The 17,945-nt window shown below is 30.2% G+C and overlaps 1 protein-coding gene across 1 annotated transcript in view; it reads right to left on the reverse strand.

The window, feature by feature from the left end:
• Nucleotides 1-15,215: 15,215 nt before the first annotated feature.
• LOC145318065 (protein turtle-like) overlaps nucleotides 15,216-17,945 on the reverse strand; it is a 102,426-nt gene continuing 99,696 nt past the window's right edge. Inside the window, exons 10-11 of the mRNA XM_080159396.1 lie at nucleotides 17,711-17,784; nucleotides 15,216-16,716 (exon numbers count right to left, since the gene is read on the reverse strand). Coding sequence (XP_080015522.1) covers nucleotides 16,573-16,716; nucleotides 17,711-17,784 — 218 coding nt within the window. The 3' untranslated portion in view covers nucleotides 15,216-16,572. The remainder of the gene's footprint in view (nucleotides 16,717-17,710; nucleotides 17,785-17,945) is intronic.

The following is a 17,945-nucleotide window of genomic DNA, read 5'->3' on the forward strand; positions in this document are numbered from 1 at the left end:
AATTTATCCGGATTTATGTGCCGCACCCTGTACATTGTGTGAAAATAGGGAGGATCAATTTAATGAATTATTAGTGATTCATAAAAACTTTTTAAAAGAGAAGCTTTTCTATAATTAGAGTTGGTAAGTAACGGTTAGCTCTTTGTGTTAATTTAAACATGTTAGAATTGTCTTATGGATTTCAAACTTTGCATGATTATCTCTTTAACAGTTATGTACGAAATAGAAAGCAAAGTAACTCTATAATCGTTACCAGAAAGTTCTTACATCCATTTAAAACATGCTGATTTTTTAACTTTTCCTGACAACATTTATTGCATGGCTAATTCCTATAACAATTAGGTACAATTTAGAAAGCTTAGCAACTCTATAATCATTACCAAAAAGTCTGTATGTCCATTACAAACATGCTGATTTTAAAATATTTTTACATTTTTTTTGTATATTATGATTATCCTATTCATCTGATTTTTGGAATAATTATTCTAAGGACAACAATGTACAGTATTAAAAGCAAGGCATCTCTATGATCAGATTCCAAAACTGAAAGTATGTCCTTTTCTGTGTCCTATATTTACACAATTTTGTTCAGACTTAAAAATTAATGTTCTGCTTATTAAGTTCTGACACTCTATAAGGGTTATTTTTTGTTTGTCCTTGTCTTCTGATTTTAGAGCTTTGCTTTTATGGATGCTGTCATCCTTGTTATCTTGCTTTGCACACTGAAAACTCTCTCTTAAATCTATTTTTGAAAGGTCTATAAAAAGGGAGTGGGGACAAAACACCTAATTTAAAAATGCCTAACTAAAAACACCTAAGTTTAAAAATACCTAATGTTAAAAACGCCTACGTTAAAAACACCTAATTTATAAATGCCTAATTTATAAATGCCTAATTTAAAAACGCCTAACTAAAAATACCTAATTTTAAAAATGTCTAATTTTAAAAACGCCTAACTTAAAAATACCTAATTCTAAACTATCTAAACGCCTAATTTAACAATGCCTAATTCTAAAATATCTATTTTTTTTCACTAAGATACATAAAATTTTGATAACATTAATCCAATTGGCTGAAGGATCTCTCTAGTCATTGAACCAATATGGTTCATCTTTACAATGAAGCTTTGCATAGTTCATGGTTTATAACACTTTTGTGGAGGTTATCAACACCTTCCAATGAGAAATCGCGCTTTCAAAAAATCCGCCCCCCTCCTCCCGTTTTTTATATTTCTTTAATCTTTCTTTATAAAACTAGAGCTAAAATGGGGGATAGTCAGGTCAACTATCACCCCCCAAGAAAGCGAGAAATTTTTTTTTAATTTTGTACCCCCCGGGCCCCCCCCCCCTCTACCAACGAACAACTATTTTAGGTTAGGTTAGGTTTTAGGCTAGGGAGCCGAGCGCTGCGGCTAGGTAGGCAAGGGGGCCGAGCGCTGTGGCTAGGCAGGCAAGGGGGCCGAGCGCCGCGGCTAGGCAGGCTAGGGAGACGAGCGCTGCGGCCAGAGTTCATAGTTAGCTGTCAGGGGGGGGGGGGGGGGAGGTACTTTCTGAGAGGATAATACCCATTATTTATATAAAAAAAAATATGTTTTCATTGACTTTCATCTATGGGCTTTACCCCAATAGGCAATTAAAAAAAAAATATTTTTTGCAACCTTTTCAATTAACTGCCTTAAACAAAGTTGAGGGATTTTTTTTGTTTTTTGGAGAGAGGTTGGGGGTCGGTTTCCCACCCCTCAAGAAAAAAGCTTAAAACCACCACAGGACCATTATATATATTCACTGAAGAGTAGAATCCAACCGGTTCAGTGGTTACTGGGATCTTAAGGGACAAGAATCAAGCTACTTTGTATTATAGGTAATTAAATATCCTATATTATTCTAGCTATTACAGTAAAAAAAAACCAAAACCCCCAAAATACCCCAAAACCAGGGTAAAACCCCTATTACCCACGGCCCTGGGGTATTAAAAAAAACCGGGTTTTGCACAACCCTGCTCAAATGAGGTGCCACAAACTTTTTATAAAATTTTATTTTTAAAAGCGAAGCTTTTCTATAATTAGGGTCGGTCCATCCGTACATACGTCCAGTTTTCTATTTCAAACTATATTTTGAAATTTTGGAGGGGGGTTGTAACCCCCTCCCTTCCTAGACTTATTGAATTCCCCTCCGCACTGCAACCGCTCCTAGAGGGCTCTAGGGGGCGTAGCCGCCGGTTTAATATATTCAACAATAGTTTTAAGATATGATGAAAATTAGGTTTTTTTAAATTAGGTATTTTAAAATTAGGTATTTTTAAACTTAGGTATTTATATTTAGGTGTTTATAAAATTAGGCATTTTTAAAATTAGGTGTTTTGTCACATTAGGCATTTTTTAAATTAGGTATTTTTAAATTAGACATTTTTAAATTAGGTATTTATAAATTAGGTGTTTTGTCACATTAGACATTTATAAAATTAGGCATTTTTAAATTAGGTATTTTTAAATTAGGTGTTTTGTCCCCACTCCTATAAAAAGTATACCATGACACCAGTAGAATCATACTGCAGAGCTAAAAATACGAATAGGTCCCAAAATATCTTTTGTGGGGATTTTGATTTTTTTATACTATGGATTGAGAAAGATTTTACAGATCAGAAGGTTTTTTTTATTTTAGGGTAAAATTCTTAGCTGTCAGAGTGTTTTGCTTCATAAATAATGTATTCTAGCAAAGAAAAAGATTGTTATTTTGATTTCATCTATCAAAATTAATTAAAAAAATAATTCTTAATGCAAACTATTCTGATTCTGAATTAACCAATAAGAAATCTTGAATTCTTTACATTTCAGAAAGAATGTTTTCACAAAGTGACTTATTTCCAATATAATCAAATTATTTTTATTTAATAAAAATGAAAAACTATACACATAAAAGATACTTTTAAAAAATATTTTATAAAAATAAGTTTGAATAATCTTAAACTGCATGGGGATTCCTGTTGTAGTTAGGTACGATTTAGAAAGCGTAGCAACTCTATAATCATTGCCAGAATGTCTATATGTCCATTTAAAACATGTTGAATTTTCTACTTTTTTAACAACAAATTTTTATGTGATCTAATTATCCGATTGTTGTGTAAAAAAATGACTCTTACCGTTTCAGTGCTTCGCTTTTATGGATGTTGTTATCCTTGTTATTTTGAAAAATATGGTTTGCTTGTTTGTAATTTTTAGTAGCAAAGCTAACAGATAACCCAATTTGAGTGTACATCAATATTTAATGCTATGGGGTAAACGGAATTTACTCAACTGCTTATTAAGATAGAGGACTGAATTTTTACACCAATGAGAATCAAGTATAGAAGACATTATGTCATCCATTGGTCTGTTCAGTCATTCTTCGGGAGACATTGCAATTCTTTAGGGAAATTGTGATTTTTTTAGTTATCAGAGATAGTGAATTATTGTAAAAATTTTGAAAACAAATGACTATCCTCCTATAACTTACTTGGCTTGGAGGACATTAAATTTAATTAGAAATGTGTTTCTCTAAAGTCCAAACTACTGACTAATGTTGTTAATGTCATTCTTGTTTTACTTTAGAGTTGAATGAATACTTCAAGCTATTATACAAACAAAGTTTTCAAATAGGCCTCAACCCATGAAATTTAAAAAAGGCACTTGTGTTAAAATAGTGAATAAAACATTTCTTTATGTGTGCCAGTTAAAATTGTTCTGATAAGTAAACGAAATTTTTGTTAAAAAGATGATACATGTATGGAAGAATTAAGGTTGGTAATAACAATGAAAGGGAAGGGGCAAATAAGAAATTTTGGGTATTGTCGGTTTCGTGACATCGCCTCTTAAGGGGCGTTTCGTTGTATTTTCACAGTAGTTTTTCTCCTTTCACTAGCCCCTTTGCCTGTGAGGAAATGATTGAAATTTACTTTACCTAACCTAACATATCAAAATCTATTGTGAAAATATGAAACGTCCCTTTAGAGGCAATGTCACGAAACCGACAATACCCAAAACTTTTTGTAACCACAACTAAAACAGAAAGGAAATTTTCTTGTCCTTTCTCGTCAAATTAACTAATTTAAATCATTCTAAACAAACTTTTTTATGTAATAATTTTCCTTACACTTAATTAATATTTCAAACATATCACTACTCAACAAAAAAAATCAAGTGAAAATATAAGTGGATTTAAAAAAAAGACCAAGTTTGTCTAAAATAATTCAAACTTCGTGGAAAATGCAAACAATAAAATCGGCTGCAAACGGTGAAAGCGGCGTTTTTGCCACCATGCCAAATTTCAGTGCTGTAACTCTTTTTTTGAGATTTAGTGTTGGTATTCAGCTACCCATAATTAAACTGTTTTTAACCTATTTTTGAATGGGGGGTCAAAAATATACTGGGACACCTATAGAATCAGACTGCAGAGCCCAAATTTGAATTAAGTCCCCAGTAAACTTTTTTTGGGGGATTTAAAAATTAATTTTTAGTGTTGCTGTAATCATTTTGACCGAAGCAAAAGCTTTTTTTTACTTCGGGTAATATTGTGGCTTACAGAACATTTTTATATAATTCACTTTATATTGATACAATAAAAAAACATTACTCTGTTCAATGGAAATAATTTTTTTTTCCAAAACAATTAATTTCATTGAAAAATCTAACATTTACAATAAAACAAATTATTCTGAAATCTAACCAATAAGAAGTCTTGTTTTATATAATTCTTTACAATTCAAAAAAAGAGTGTTTTCACAAAGTGACTTATTTCCAATGTAGTTAAATATTTTTTATTTAATTAAAATGAAAAGAATGAAAACCGTACACATAAAAGATACATACTTTTTAAAATTATTTTAAAAGATAAGTTTGAATAATCTTATTTTATAACACATTTGTATATGTGACAAAAATAAATTTGTTGTATTGCAGAAACATTTGTTGTCATTTAACCCTTTACAGCCAATTTTTAAGTTTTTAAAATAAGTGAGAGAACACAAACATGTTAATGTTAATTCGTTGATATATTATAAAGAATTAACTTTTTAGTGAATTTTTATAGTAAAATCATAAGGCCTAATTTTACTCTATACCAGAATACAATATTTATGAAGCAAAACACTCTAAAAGCTACGAATTTTACCCAAATAAAAAAAGACCTTTTGCTCGGATCAAAATGATCACGGCAACAGTAAAAATTAATATTTAAATCCCCCCAAAAAAGTTTATTGGGGACTTAATTCAAATTTAGGCTCTGCAGTCTCATTCTACTGGTGTCATAGTATATTTTTTATATACGTTTTCAAAATAGGTTAAAAACAGTCAAACATTTTGATATGTACAATTTTAGACAAAAGTAAAATTTTTTCATGTATATGGATTTTTCCATAATAAAAAAATCGTACTGCACTAAGTTTTCAGTTTATTAAATATGTCCATGTATTAACCAAAGAACATGTATTGTTGACATTTCCCTTTTCTCTGATGTAATGCCTGTTTCAATGATTTAGTAATTTTCCATCTACACTATAATTTGTTTTCATAGTGACTTTCAGATATTACTTTTAGATTTTCAATTGTTGTATTTTTAGGATTTTAAAAATGTAAATTATGTGATGTAACATTACTTAATCTTGTTTTAATGTTAATAAATTTAAGAATTGTATACACACATGAAGTTGATATTGTATGTATTACGTATGTTCTATATTTATGTTAAAAAATTGTTTACATAAAAGCTAAAGCCACAACTTACTAAATAGTTTTTTACAAGGAAGAAAACGCCAACAACAAAAAAATAGAAGGTTTGAAATCATAGGCGTGCAGAAGAGGGTTGTAGAAGGTGTATCCACACCGTGGAAAAATTAAGGGGACCCCCCCCATATCCACCTTGACAAGGGTCTACACCCCCTTGTTACGTCCACCTAATTAATAGTTGGTGAAATAAAAATTTGCGCGCAGGACCAACATTAAGTTAAATAAAATCTCAAAATTTAACTGATTTGAAAAGCAAAAAACTAAGGGCTTTTCACCCCCCTGGACGCCCATGGTTATTTTTTTGTTATATTTGCATCTATAGTGAAGATTTGTAGAACACACTTTTTAGTTAAGATGAGAAAAATACGTGAAAACTACATTTCAAAATAAAATCTTATAAACATTCAAACAAATGTCATAGTCTTTGCTGCTAAGTTGAAAGTAAGTTAAAATACTTTATTTCATTTAAAAATATATCAAAAAATATGATAGTAAAATGAAAAAAATACATAAATAAATAAAAATATAAATTTCCCTATTGTACATTATTAGTAGAAAAGCTTCTTTATAATTCGAAATGTCCATCAAATTAAACAGCGGTTGGCAGGAAAATAGTGCAGATCTTTACATGTCATGTCTTTTTATGTCATGTAGATATAATATCTGAGGATATATAAGATCTAATTATTTATAAGAGTTTTAATCACATGTGCTTTCAGCTTCGCTTGTTGGCATCTTTTTTCTTTCTACGTGACGTAATTTTATGATTTTGTATGAACTAAAGTGATAACTAGGTTCTCTTTTATTCAACACCTGGTCTTTAATACATAAATAAACAAATTATGCATAATTTTAAAGTCATGTGTAGATTTATCATGGATATAGTGATAGGGCATTTGCAATAAAGTTAGTGTTATCATTCTAGCTAAATTTTAGGAAGAGTTCAAAGTACAAAAATAAAATAGTAATCATAAAAGTATAATTTATGTAATTATTTACTCAAAATGTTTTTAAAGTAGTTAACCATCACACTATTTAAATGATAACAAAACAAGGATGACAACATCCATTGATAATTACGAGTATAAACAAAGCATCCTAGCATTTTGGGATATAATTTTACATTTTTTAGACTTCTTAGTTATGTGTATTTGTTTATCATAAAAAAGTTTCTGATAGATTGATTTGGTTGAATATTTTGAGTAAGCTTGGTCTGCTAGAATAGAGCAATTTTTGTGTCAAGATTTTTCAGAACAATATTGATTTATTTCATCGTTTTACCTTTAATGCTCTAGAAGCCAGGATGGAATGTGATTTTCTCAGATAGATTTAAAGAAATATGTCTATTTATAATGATATTTTCTTTTCTATATAATATTTCTATGTCCTTAAACAGTATCCTGTAATTAAACAGTTTTGCAACAAACTTACTTATGTTTAGACCTATACATTTATATACTGTTTATTCAGTTCTGACACTTTATGCGTTTTTGTTCGTTTGTCCTACCGTTTTAGAGCTTCGCATTTATGGATGTTATCGCTTTTTAAAAGCAAAGTTTTTTTTATTAAAGGGCTCGGTTAGTCTGTCCTTAACAGTTAGATCTGATCATTAATTTAGTAACGCATGTTAGATTAAACTTTTTATGTTGATTTTTAAAACCGTTGGGTACAATTTAGTTTTTGAATATTGCCAAACTTGTTGCTAGCAAATCTGTCGTAAAATATTATATCTATTTTCTATTGTTATATTAGATTAGTGTAGTAAAACTCTTCTTTATTTCTTTAAACGAAATTGCTACGGCCTTTCTTGATAAATTCAAGTAACACCCTGATATCATAATCTACTTCTTATAAAAGATTTTTACAGATTTCTTTAAATTATAGGGCTTAGCAGTGGCTTTATAAAAAACTGCTTTTCAGACTGAACCTTCGACGTATTTGGCTTTTAAATGGTCAATTATATCTGAGGCCGATTAAAAACCAAGAATGTTACTTTCTAACCAAACATTTTTAAACGTTGCCTTATTTGAAATTTTCATTCAATTTGTATTTTGTTGCGGATCTTCTTGTCTGGTTCTTAGCAAGGTTTGTCTGTAAAACCTAAATCCATTTTCTAGATATAGTAGCCCCATAACTTTATTGAAGTCCAAGTCCATTCTTTTTCGTTATAGATGAGCTTCTTTTAAAATCATTAACTAACTACTTATTGTTATATTTGTTAGAATTAAATATCTGAATCTTTTTATAGCGAGCCAATTCAAGCATTAGGCAACTATGTGGGCACGAGGAGGAGGGGGGGTGGGGGGGGGGGGGAGAGGCATACCAGCAGGATATAATCATGGATATGCACACACTTACACACATTAGATATAACTCTTGTGTAATAAGAACATTTAAATAATTATAAATACCGAACACTGAAAAAACAGCAAAACAAAATATTAATTCTGTGGACATAATATTTCAGTAAATCAAAACACACTAGACAGAGAGAAATTTCTTGGCATATTTTACGGTTCAGTAAATGTTATCATAAAATCCCTTGTCATAAGTAAACTTGCAATGATATGTCATAAATACCTACAGTTGTTATTAAGGTACATTTCATAAAAACTAGGATGACAACATCCTTAAAAGCGAAGCACTGAAACGGAAGGACAAACGGACATTAACAATTGTATAGTGTCAGAACTGAATAATCAGAATATAAATTTATAAGTAAAATTATAAGTAAATTTGTTGAAAAACTGCTTGATACAGGATAATGTTTTTGGATATAATTACATTTTTAGGACTTGATTATAGAGTTTCTTATAATATTGTACTTTGTTGTCCCAGGAATCAATATACCAAAAATCAGATCAATCAGATAATTAGATCACATAAAAAATTGTTGTTAAAAAAGTAGAAAAATCAACATGTTTAAAATGGATGTACGGACATTCTGGTAATGATTATAGATTTGCTACGCTTTCTCAATCGTACCTAACTACTACAGGGAACACCATGCAAAGTTTGAAAACGATAGGACAACTCTAACTTGCCTAAATTAACGAAAAAAGCTATCCGTCTCGGACGGACGAATGGACCTACCCTAATTATAGAAAAGCTTCGCTTTTAAAAACATTAGTCATAAAAGTATTTACACATGTCATGAAAACACTTATTATAAATACCTGTGTTATAAAGGTATATTTTGGAAACAAAGACACACCACAAAATTAATTTATTTTAGTCATGCACTGTTATGCGTGCAATAGAAGTAATTTTTTTCGTGGCGTAGCTATCCGTTACTGTCTATCCGTCCGTCCGCCAGGTCCAACAACCCAGGATAACTCAAGGGAGCAAAAATTCTCCTTTTCTGTACAAACACCCGGGGTATTAAGTTAAGTAACACCCATCAAACAACCAACTGTTTATTGCACGACCTTTGTCAGAGAAGTCCTAACTGTACCAGTGTACATGGTAATGAGTTACGCCTGTTTTGGGCCATTGTATTTCCCCTACTCTAACTGTTAATGTCACGAACCTGACATAGTAGTATTAGGAACCATTTTTAACGTCTTTAGTCATGACGCGAGTTTAAGCCCAGACTCGAACCTATCACCTCCCGACGACGAGCGTTTTGTGCAACGGTCGCGGGTTTGTATAAGGCCTTATCACTAGCCTCTTTAGACTTCCTGGGCATTTTTTGAATTGGTGGAAAGTCAAATCTAAATTCGGGTAAAATAATATTCGTTTAGATGAACCATCCCTTATCCCAGACAATTATAAACTATTAAAATGTTGATCCATGTATAATTGATAATCATACCTAGACAGATCATTATTCAGATGAGAACAATAAAAATTCTCCCTCCTACGAAGGATGAATAATGTAAAACAAAAACAATAGATCATAAAAAAAACGCTAGAAAAAGATCATTACCATTTCACATTTAACACAGTTGATTCAAATAGACGTGAATAGTATGATGAGTCACCTAGGATAAAAAATCATATGAGACAACTTTTCTGTCATTATTCGTAGTCCTTTTACACATGTTTACTAAAATTAATCCATGGAAATATTGATTCAGGTCGTAAAATTATAGGAGGGTATTTCTTTTGAAACTTTAAATGCTGTCGTACAGCTAAGGTGGCACATATTTTCAACCGTGAAACCGACTTCCAAGCCCAAAATCTTCATACAATCGTAGTTAAGTTATTTATTCTAGATAGTATGTAAGTCATGTTCCCTATTATTAGTAGCGAAGCTACTCTATAATTCACTTTGTCTGTCCGTCAGTCCGTAACGCTAAGGGGGAAACGTGATATTCTCGGCTCCTATTAAAGATTGACAGCTAAAATTTTTAGTGAAAACTTCTATGACATATGCTCATCTAATCTATACATTGTTTTTTGTCCGTCTGTCTGTTAATTAGGGTACTATGTATAAGATCGATTCCTAGATTTTTACGTTTTTATAATTTTCTCGATCCCTGTTCAAGATACACAGCTGGAGTTTTCTATTAAATAAATTCATATTTTACATATTTCCATTAAGTTTTATTAAGACGTCTACAATATTGGTTTGGGTGCTAGATCGATTCCTAGATTTTAAAGTTTTCATGCTTTTTTCGATCCCTATATAAAATAGACAGTTGAAATTTTCAGGGATTGAATAAGTTTACACTCTAAACATTTCCATTAAGTTTTTTTTTAGAATACCCTTATTTGTTGGGGTGCTAGATCGCCCCTCTCGATTTTGGTTTAAATGGGGTGTCAAAATAGCAAGGTGAATGTCAAAATTTTCGAATACACGCCACTGAACCCAACCTTTTTAAATTCCAAAGGATCATTTATTTCGGAGTGGCGTTGTTGAGTAATGTAACTCTATAATTGATACTAGCGGCTACGCCCCCTAGAGGCCTCCAGGGGCACTTGAGGAGGAGAGAGTCGAATTTAATAACCCAATTTCTTATTTTAGATTTTAAAAGAAAAAATAAAAAAAAATTTTGGGGGGCAAATTTTTTTTTTTGGTGGGGGTGCCCTCCCCCCCCCCCTCATTTTTAATTTTAGATAAAAAGATTTAGATAAATTTTTTTTGGGGGGGGGATTTTTTTATTTTTAGGGGGAGTTGGGGGTGTCCCACCCCCCAAGAAAATAGTTATAAACCTTCCCGGGACCTATGAAGAGCTACACTGTAAAGGAGAACCCGATCGGTTCAGCGGTTAGCGAGATCCTTCGGTACAGACAGACACACAGACACACATACAAACATCCTGTTACTTTAGTATAAGGATAATGAAGCGAATTTCCAACGCAACACTGAAATAATATTAAAATAACAAAGTTGAATAAATGAATAAATAATGACATACATGTTATTGACATAACGACATTTAAATTTTGGTGACATTATAGAACTAGTAGATGAAATATATTTGATTTAACATATATTGAATAACTAAAAGTTAAAAGTAATGATATCCTATCTTTACAATAACAATTTGATACACTGGGTATATATGTATAAAAAAAACTTTTTAGTAGCGAAGCTACTCTATAATTCACTTTGTCCGTCAGTCCGTCCGCCAGTCCGTCCGCAACGCTATGGGGGAAATGGGATTTACTCAGCTCCTATAAAAGATAGAATGCTGAAATTTTTTTAAACATTCCCATCATTAAGGAGCACAATTGACTATAAAACACCAATGAAGGTCAGGCCGCTTTTTAGCTGGTTTTAGGCTATTTTTATATTTTTCCCATTTTTCTCCATATCTTCAGTGTTTATGGTCCGATTTTCAATTTTTTTCAGTTATATATATCAAAATTAAATTTTCCTTCGATTACAGTAACAACTATGACGGCCAGACTGCCTTTTCAATTTACTTATTTTTTCCCATTGTTATAAGCATCTTTTATGTAATTTACTTTGACCATCGTCATCATACAAAATAAAACAAGGTTTCGTGTTTATTTTATCCAATAAATCTATTCTTGATGTTAAAAAATACACTTTAAAACTACTTGACGAATTCCCATCCAAGATTTTTGTGCTTCGCTACTTATGGATGTTGTCATCCTTGTTTGAATTTCATTCTTCTGCTTCTTAAAATCTTAGTCTCCCTTACCATGTAACTAAACATATTTTGTATGTAAATATGTAAAGTAGAAGTTAGAACATGTTCAATAAAGCTCCATTGCTTATATAAGACTTCCTATTTAATTATAAGGTGTGCTATCACAATAATCAAGGAGTCATATCAAAGCTGGCGTGGTCGTGGTAAAATGACTTTTAACGCTAGTGGTGGGATGTCATATTTCTTATATTACTAAGGCCTACATTATTTTTGTACAAAAAATATATAATGCATCACGCTGTTGGGAGAGTAATCAAAACATGTTTTTACTATTGAGTTATTAGTATTTAATAAGGAAAGGTCAAAATAAATACTAAAAAATAAAATTAAGGACAAATAAAGGTAATTACAATGTATTTCCAAGACATTTAAGATGTATAATTTGAAGTTAAACCAATAAAAGAAAAGACTATTATTTAAAACAAATGGATTAATCAACTATGTATTATTACACACACTTACAATAAATGAGGGCTGTCTCAATTATAACATATGAAGTCAAAATTGTCAAAATTGCATACATATATAATAGGGTTGGGCCGGATACTTTGTTGGACGGATACCGGATACCCGGGTGATTTATAATGCCGAATAACCCGTATCAGTAATTTGCCGGATATCCGGCATTAGAAATCGGCTGGATATCCGGTATACAGCCAAAAGTGTCTCTGGCTCAACCCTATTATATATGTATGTAACTGTATCTCCTAAGCATGTTATATATGGTGTATTTCTTTGCCAAGTGGACCACTTTTTTGAACTACCTCTCCGATTTTTTAATACACCAAAATGATTAATATATTCATGTACAAATCACACATAATGCTATTTTGGCAAAAACTTCAGTTTTACAGGGTAACAACAAAAAAGTATGTTTTAGATATTTAGTCTGATACCCAAAATACCTGTAAAAAAATGTTTTTTTTTTGTACTGTGTACTGCTGGCATATGTTGCATTAAGGGTTTGAATGACACAAAACTATAAAGTTGTCAAATTTCACTTTGGGACACCCTGCCTGTAAATGTGATTTTGCTCCAAATCATTTTCAATTTATTCTGCTAATGTTTATAATAGTTTATTGGGCGATAGAATTTTCTAACCAGATCAAAAATTTTATATTTTTTGGATTCCCTGTATTTAAAAAAAATTAAATTTATTTTTGTTTATTCTAAATCTTTTTTATCTTCAAGTAACTAAAAACAGACATAGATACAGATTATAACTGATAACAATAGTATGTACCTAATTATTTTACAAAGAAGGCGTATCAACTTTTTCACTTTTTATTTAAGATAGCTAGCCGGTTCTTTTAGTAAGTAGTAGATTTAAAATTTTTGATAGAATTCAGATATGCAATCGGTTTTTTTGTAGACCTCTTATTTTTTAAGTAATTTAAGTTTTTTAAAAAAATAATTAAGTCAGTTTTAAGGTACTAAAACGCAACAAAATAAAAGAAGAAAATGGCCAGTATGAACAAAAATAGTAAGATCTTTAATTTGACACCTTACTTTTAAAATTATGTTGAGTAATTATTGAAGAAATCAATTTTTTTAACCTCGGTTTAATCAAAACTTTGAAGTAAAATATAATCTCCCACAGGCATAAAAAATATGGGTTCATATATACCTTTAGAATCAGAAAAATATTACGAATCCATTGTAAGCAAAATTGAAAAAAGTAAAAAAATAAAAATAATAAAAATGGCCTAATGTATTATTTTTTACAGGTAACACTTAATTGTAACTATTAAACTAGCCAATCACAAGTCTCAAAAATTGACTAATCGGGAAGCTTAACCTCAAAACCTCAACCAATAGAATTGACAAAAAAAAGGATAATGTTCATAGAATATATACAATAGATACTACAATGAAAATAGTGATACTTACATAACATGTAAAGAACGAAAAATTATGAACAAATATGCTTCAATCTGTTTATAAACTTCAAAACAATGCAGTTAAAAATGCTTTATTGTTTCTTGTGTTTAAAAAATATCTGTTACATTGTATGTATATTTATTTAGGTTTATTTCAAGTTTCAAGTTTTCAAGTTGTTCAACCCTTTAAAGACGAAAATTATGATTCTTAAAATAAACTTATATTTTTATTATAGTTTTATAAAACTTTTTCAATTTAGCTTACAATGGATTCATAATATTTTTCTGATTCTAAAGTTATATATGAACCCATATTTTTTATGCATGTGGAAGATTATATTTTATTTCAAAGTTTTGATTAAACCGAGGTTAAAAAAATTGATTTTTTCAATAATTACTCAACATAATTTTAAAAGTAAGGTGTCAAATTAAAGATCTTACTATTTTTGTTCATACTGGCCATTTTCTTCTTTTATTTTGTTGCGTTTTAGTACCTTAAAACTGACTTAATTATTTTTTTTAAAAACTTAAATTACTTAAAAAATAAGAGGTCTACAAAAAAACCGATTGCATATCTGAATTCTATGAAAAATTTTACATCTACTACTTACTAAAAGAACCGGCTAGCTATCTTAAATAAAAAGTGAAAAAGTTGATACACCTTCTTTTCACACTGTAGGCCGGGACACTGTAACTTTACTTTCTGAGATAATTACCACAGCTCAAGCAGGGGGATGTAAGTTATTGTGACAATGCGAGTGTTGTTTTTTGCCGGTTTTGGTGCTGGTGTTACCGAGTTTAGCTAAAGTGTAAAATGGTTTTAATATTGTAATTTTTCGTTTTAATATACACGGAAAGCAGTCTATAATACAATGCGATAAATAACTATTTAATTGATAATAATGATTTTCATTGTCCTTCATTTACAAAGTTTGAAGAATGAAAATATGTTAAAAATGTTTAAATGCACATCTATTTAAAAGTACAAAATAATTAATATATTCTCTCACCTCCAAGAACGGAAATATTATAAAATTTTACACCTTAAAACTAATTAAAAAATAAGAGGGGTGTTATCTAGTCTACACTAATGTACTCTTTTAGCATATACACTATGGGCACGCCAATGGCATATATGGTATGAGGGAGAAATTAAGTCAGCCAGTGAGGGGAACGGATACTTGTAGATATACTACACACATATTAAAAATATGATGAATAAAATACCCATTCTGGGGAATAAATTTTTTGGACATTGTTGGTTTGTACAACCAATTAAGATTTGGCTAAAAGTTTGTAAGCTAACGAATTAGAGAACGTGATTATCAAAGTTCAAACTTTATTAAGGATAAAACAGATAAACAGAAGGACTGACACCGTTGTACTTTGTATTTTAAATGAAAATAAATAGAAAATTCAATTGTTACATTTATTTCATAAATATTACTGTTGTAAACGAGATCAATTTACATGTAAATCATAAAGATTATCAATGTTTTTTCCTAGTTATTTTATTTATTTATTTTCTGGAGATTTCTGAATTAGCAAAAACAATTATTGAAATTAAAGGGAGTGTGTTGTGTATGTACAAATTTCTCATCTGATTATCAAATCTAACCAATTTTTAAGCAGCTTTCACTATACAGTAATTATGTAATAAAGATCTATTTTAAATTCGTATTATTGACAAAAAATACCTTACTGTCTACAAAGGGATGAATTTTTTAAAATGATAATATCCTTTTTTATTGTATTGGACAATAAATAACCCACATAGGATATTTAGATTACCGTTTTATCAGATTGTTTATTAAAAAATATTGCACCTTTATTATTTACAAATTTGTAAGTAAAGGTGGGCGAGAAATGAGCCAACTGAAGTTACTTGGATACTAATAAAAAAAAACCTGTTCTTAGCTTTGTTATTGTATTTGATATTAAACAAAAATATTTCTTATTTGATCCATTTCTAAGTAACTATACATTGGTTTAAAACAAGGATTATGTTAAAAGTCGACTTAACCGCTAGGAAAAATAGAGAACTATATCAAAAAGTTTAGTTTTAGCAATAGAAAGAAAAAAAGACTATTAACTGCACATTTATATACTCTAGAAAAATTTCTCCTAATCTTGGAGTTAGTAAGCTTTGATAATCTGAAATTTTTTCGTGCACAGTCCCTTTAATAAAAAATATAATAAATATTTGCAAGGGCTCGGGAACAGCATTCAGCAATATCTCATCAGTCGCAGCCATCCTCAGCTGCATGCTCTGTCAGCTACATGGTTTTTTTGAAGCTGCAGTCGTAACAAACCGTGTGTCATTAAAAAAGGGGCTTAATATTTTATTAAAAGACTTAAATTTCAATTACTTTTTATTACAATAAAATTTTTACACTTTCACTTATAGAACCTTGTTCAACACTGTTAACCTCCCTTTAAAAAAAAATTTAAAATAATGGGAGTTAGTTTTTTTCGTTTATTTTCTACTTTAGGTCATGTTAGGTTAGGTTATGTTGTGTTAGGGCACCACAGACATAAGGGAAGCATAGGGAAAAAAATAACCCCTCCCTTGTTTTTAATTTATTTTGAAAATAAGGGGGAGGGGGTGGGGTTGCTAAAAGTGCATTGTGTGGGAAAGCAACGAAATTTTTAACTATATTGGTTTTCAGCTACGAGAAAATGTTTTTTTTTTCATTTTTAATTTTCTGTGTTATCTTCAATTTCTTTTAAATCTAACTATAAATAACTGATTCACTGGTTATCAAATCTAAATATGTATAGCTATAGATTATGATTAGTAAATGATGTCTTATATTAGACCTTGAAGACTGTTATTTAATATCCTCTCAGCTTCAGCTAAATTTTCATGAACCATTGTTCTCTGTCCTGCAGAAATCACTTGATTACGCATAACCTCCCTTCTTTCAGGTAATACATTGTTTAGCAACCCAGATCCTAAGTTATCAAATATTTAGCCTATTTAGAGGTCATTTTTAATTTTTGAGTAAAAAAGTACATTACTTTTGTATAGGTACAAACAAAAACTGAAATTTATTTTCTATTATCTTAAAAAAAGAAACGAATTAAATCAAAGAAAGCATAATAGACTCTTTAATAATTAGTTAGACATAGACATATAGACATATTACAAATGTGATCATCCAAATATCATTTTCATGAATTTCAAATTTTCTCTTGACCTAAAGTTTACGCAATGCGGATGAAAAAAACACCTGGCATCGGGAAAAAGAAAGGATACTCGAGGAGCTAAAGCATACACTCATTACGTCCAAATAATAAAGACTCTCTCTCTACCAGCTCAGCTTCTTAGTAGTACTATATGTGCAAAACTAACCATAGGTACAACAGATGTTTTCTTTTATAATATATTCTTTTTTTATTTTTAAAATCAAAATGTTTCTTTACACAAGTACTTTAAAAATTGCAACATCATAGCAAAAAAATGTATAGCATTAGTCATATTTCTGCAAATACAATTGAAGATGCAACATCATAAATAATTTATTTTATTTAAAGAATAGTAGTAGCTAAGATAAATTTTTTTGTTGGATTTGTTTAGGTAGATTCCCCTAATTCATGGGCATATTTCACCACTTCATAAAGTTGGCTAGCAAACCCCCTACATTTATTCAAAGGTAATTTTTATAGGTCAGGAGATGATTGAAGAATAAAAATTCAGAAAACTTTGAAATACTAGAAATATTAGTTACCCTTAACCGAAATCAAATTAAGAACTCCAATAAAAAACGATTTTTTAGACCGCTGATTTAATTTAGTTAGTCATGATTTTTTTTTATATAAAAACTTAAAAAGTAAATATCCTACCCGACAGGCGTACAAAGCAAGGTCTTGATCTATTTGGTTTAATTTCTATTTAGGAATTTTTGTGCAAAATCAGTGAATGTAAATTTCCAAGAAAAAGGCTTTCCTGCATCTGAAGGTGATGGGTAGGGTACACAACCATTTGGGTTACATGTTCCACATCTTGACCGAAGTTTGTCTGAACAGAGAATTAATCAGAGGAAGAACAAAGTTTATGAAGTATGTCGTTTGTTCTTGATACTATATCAATATAAAACCAAATTTATTTTCTCAGCCGAAAAATATAACTATCTATTATATTAACTATCTACCTCCTCTGACAAAATTAAGAAGGGTGGA

This window comes from Acartia tonsa, chromosome 4 (genome assembly GCF_053477335.1).
Source record: "Acartia tonsa isolate MP-2025a chromosome 4, ASM5347733v1, whole genome shotgun sequence".
Taxonomy (NCBI): domain Eukaryota; kingdom Metazoa; phylum Arthropoda; class Copepoda; order Calanoida; family Acartiidae; genus Acartia; species Acartia tonsa.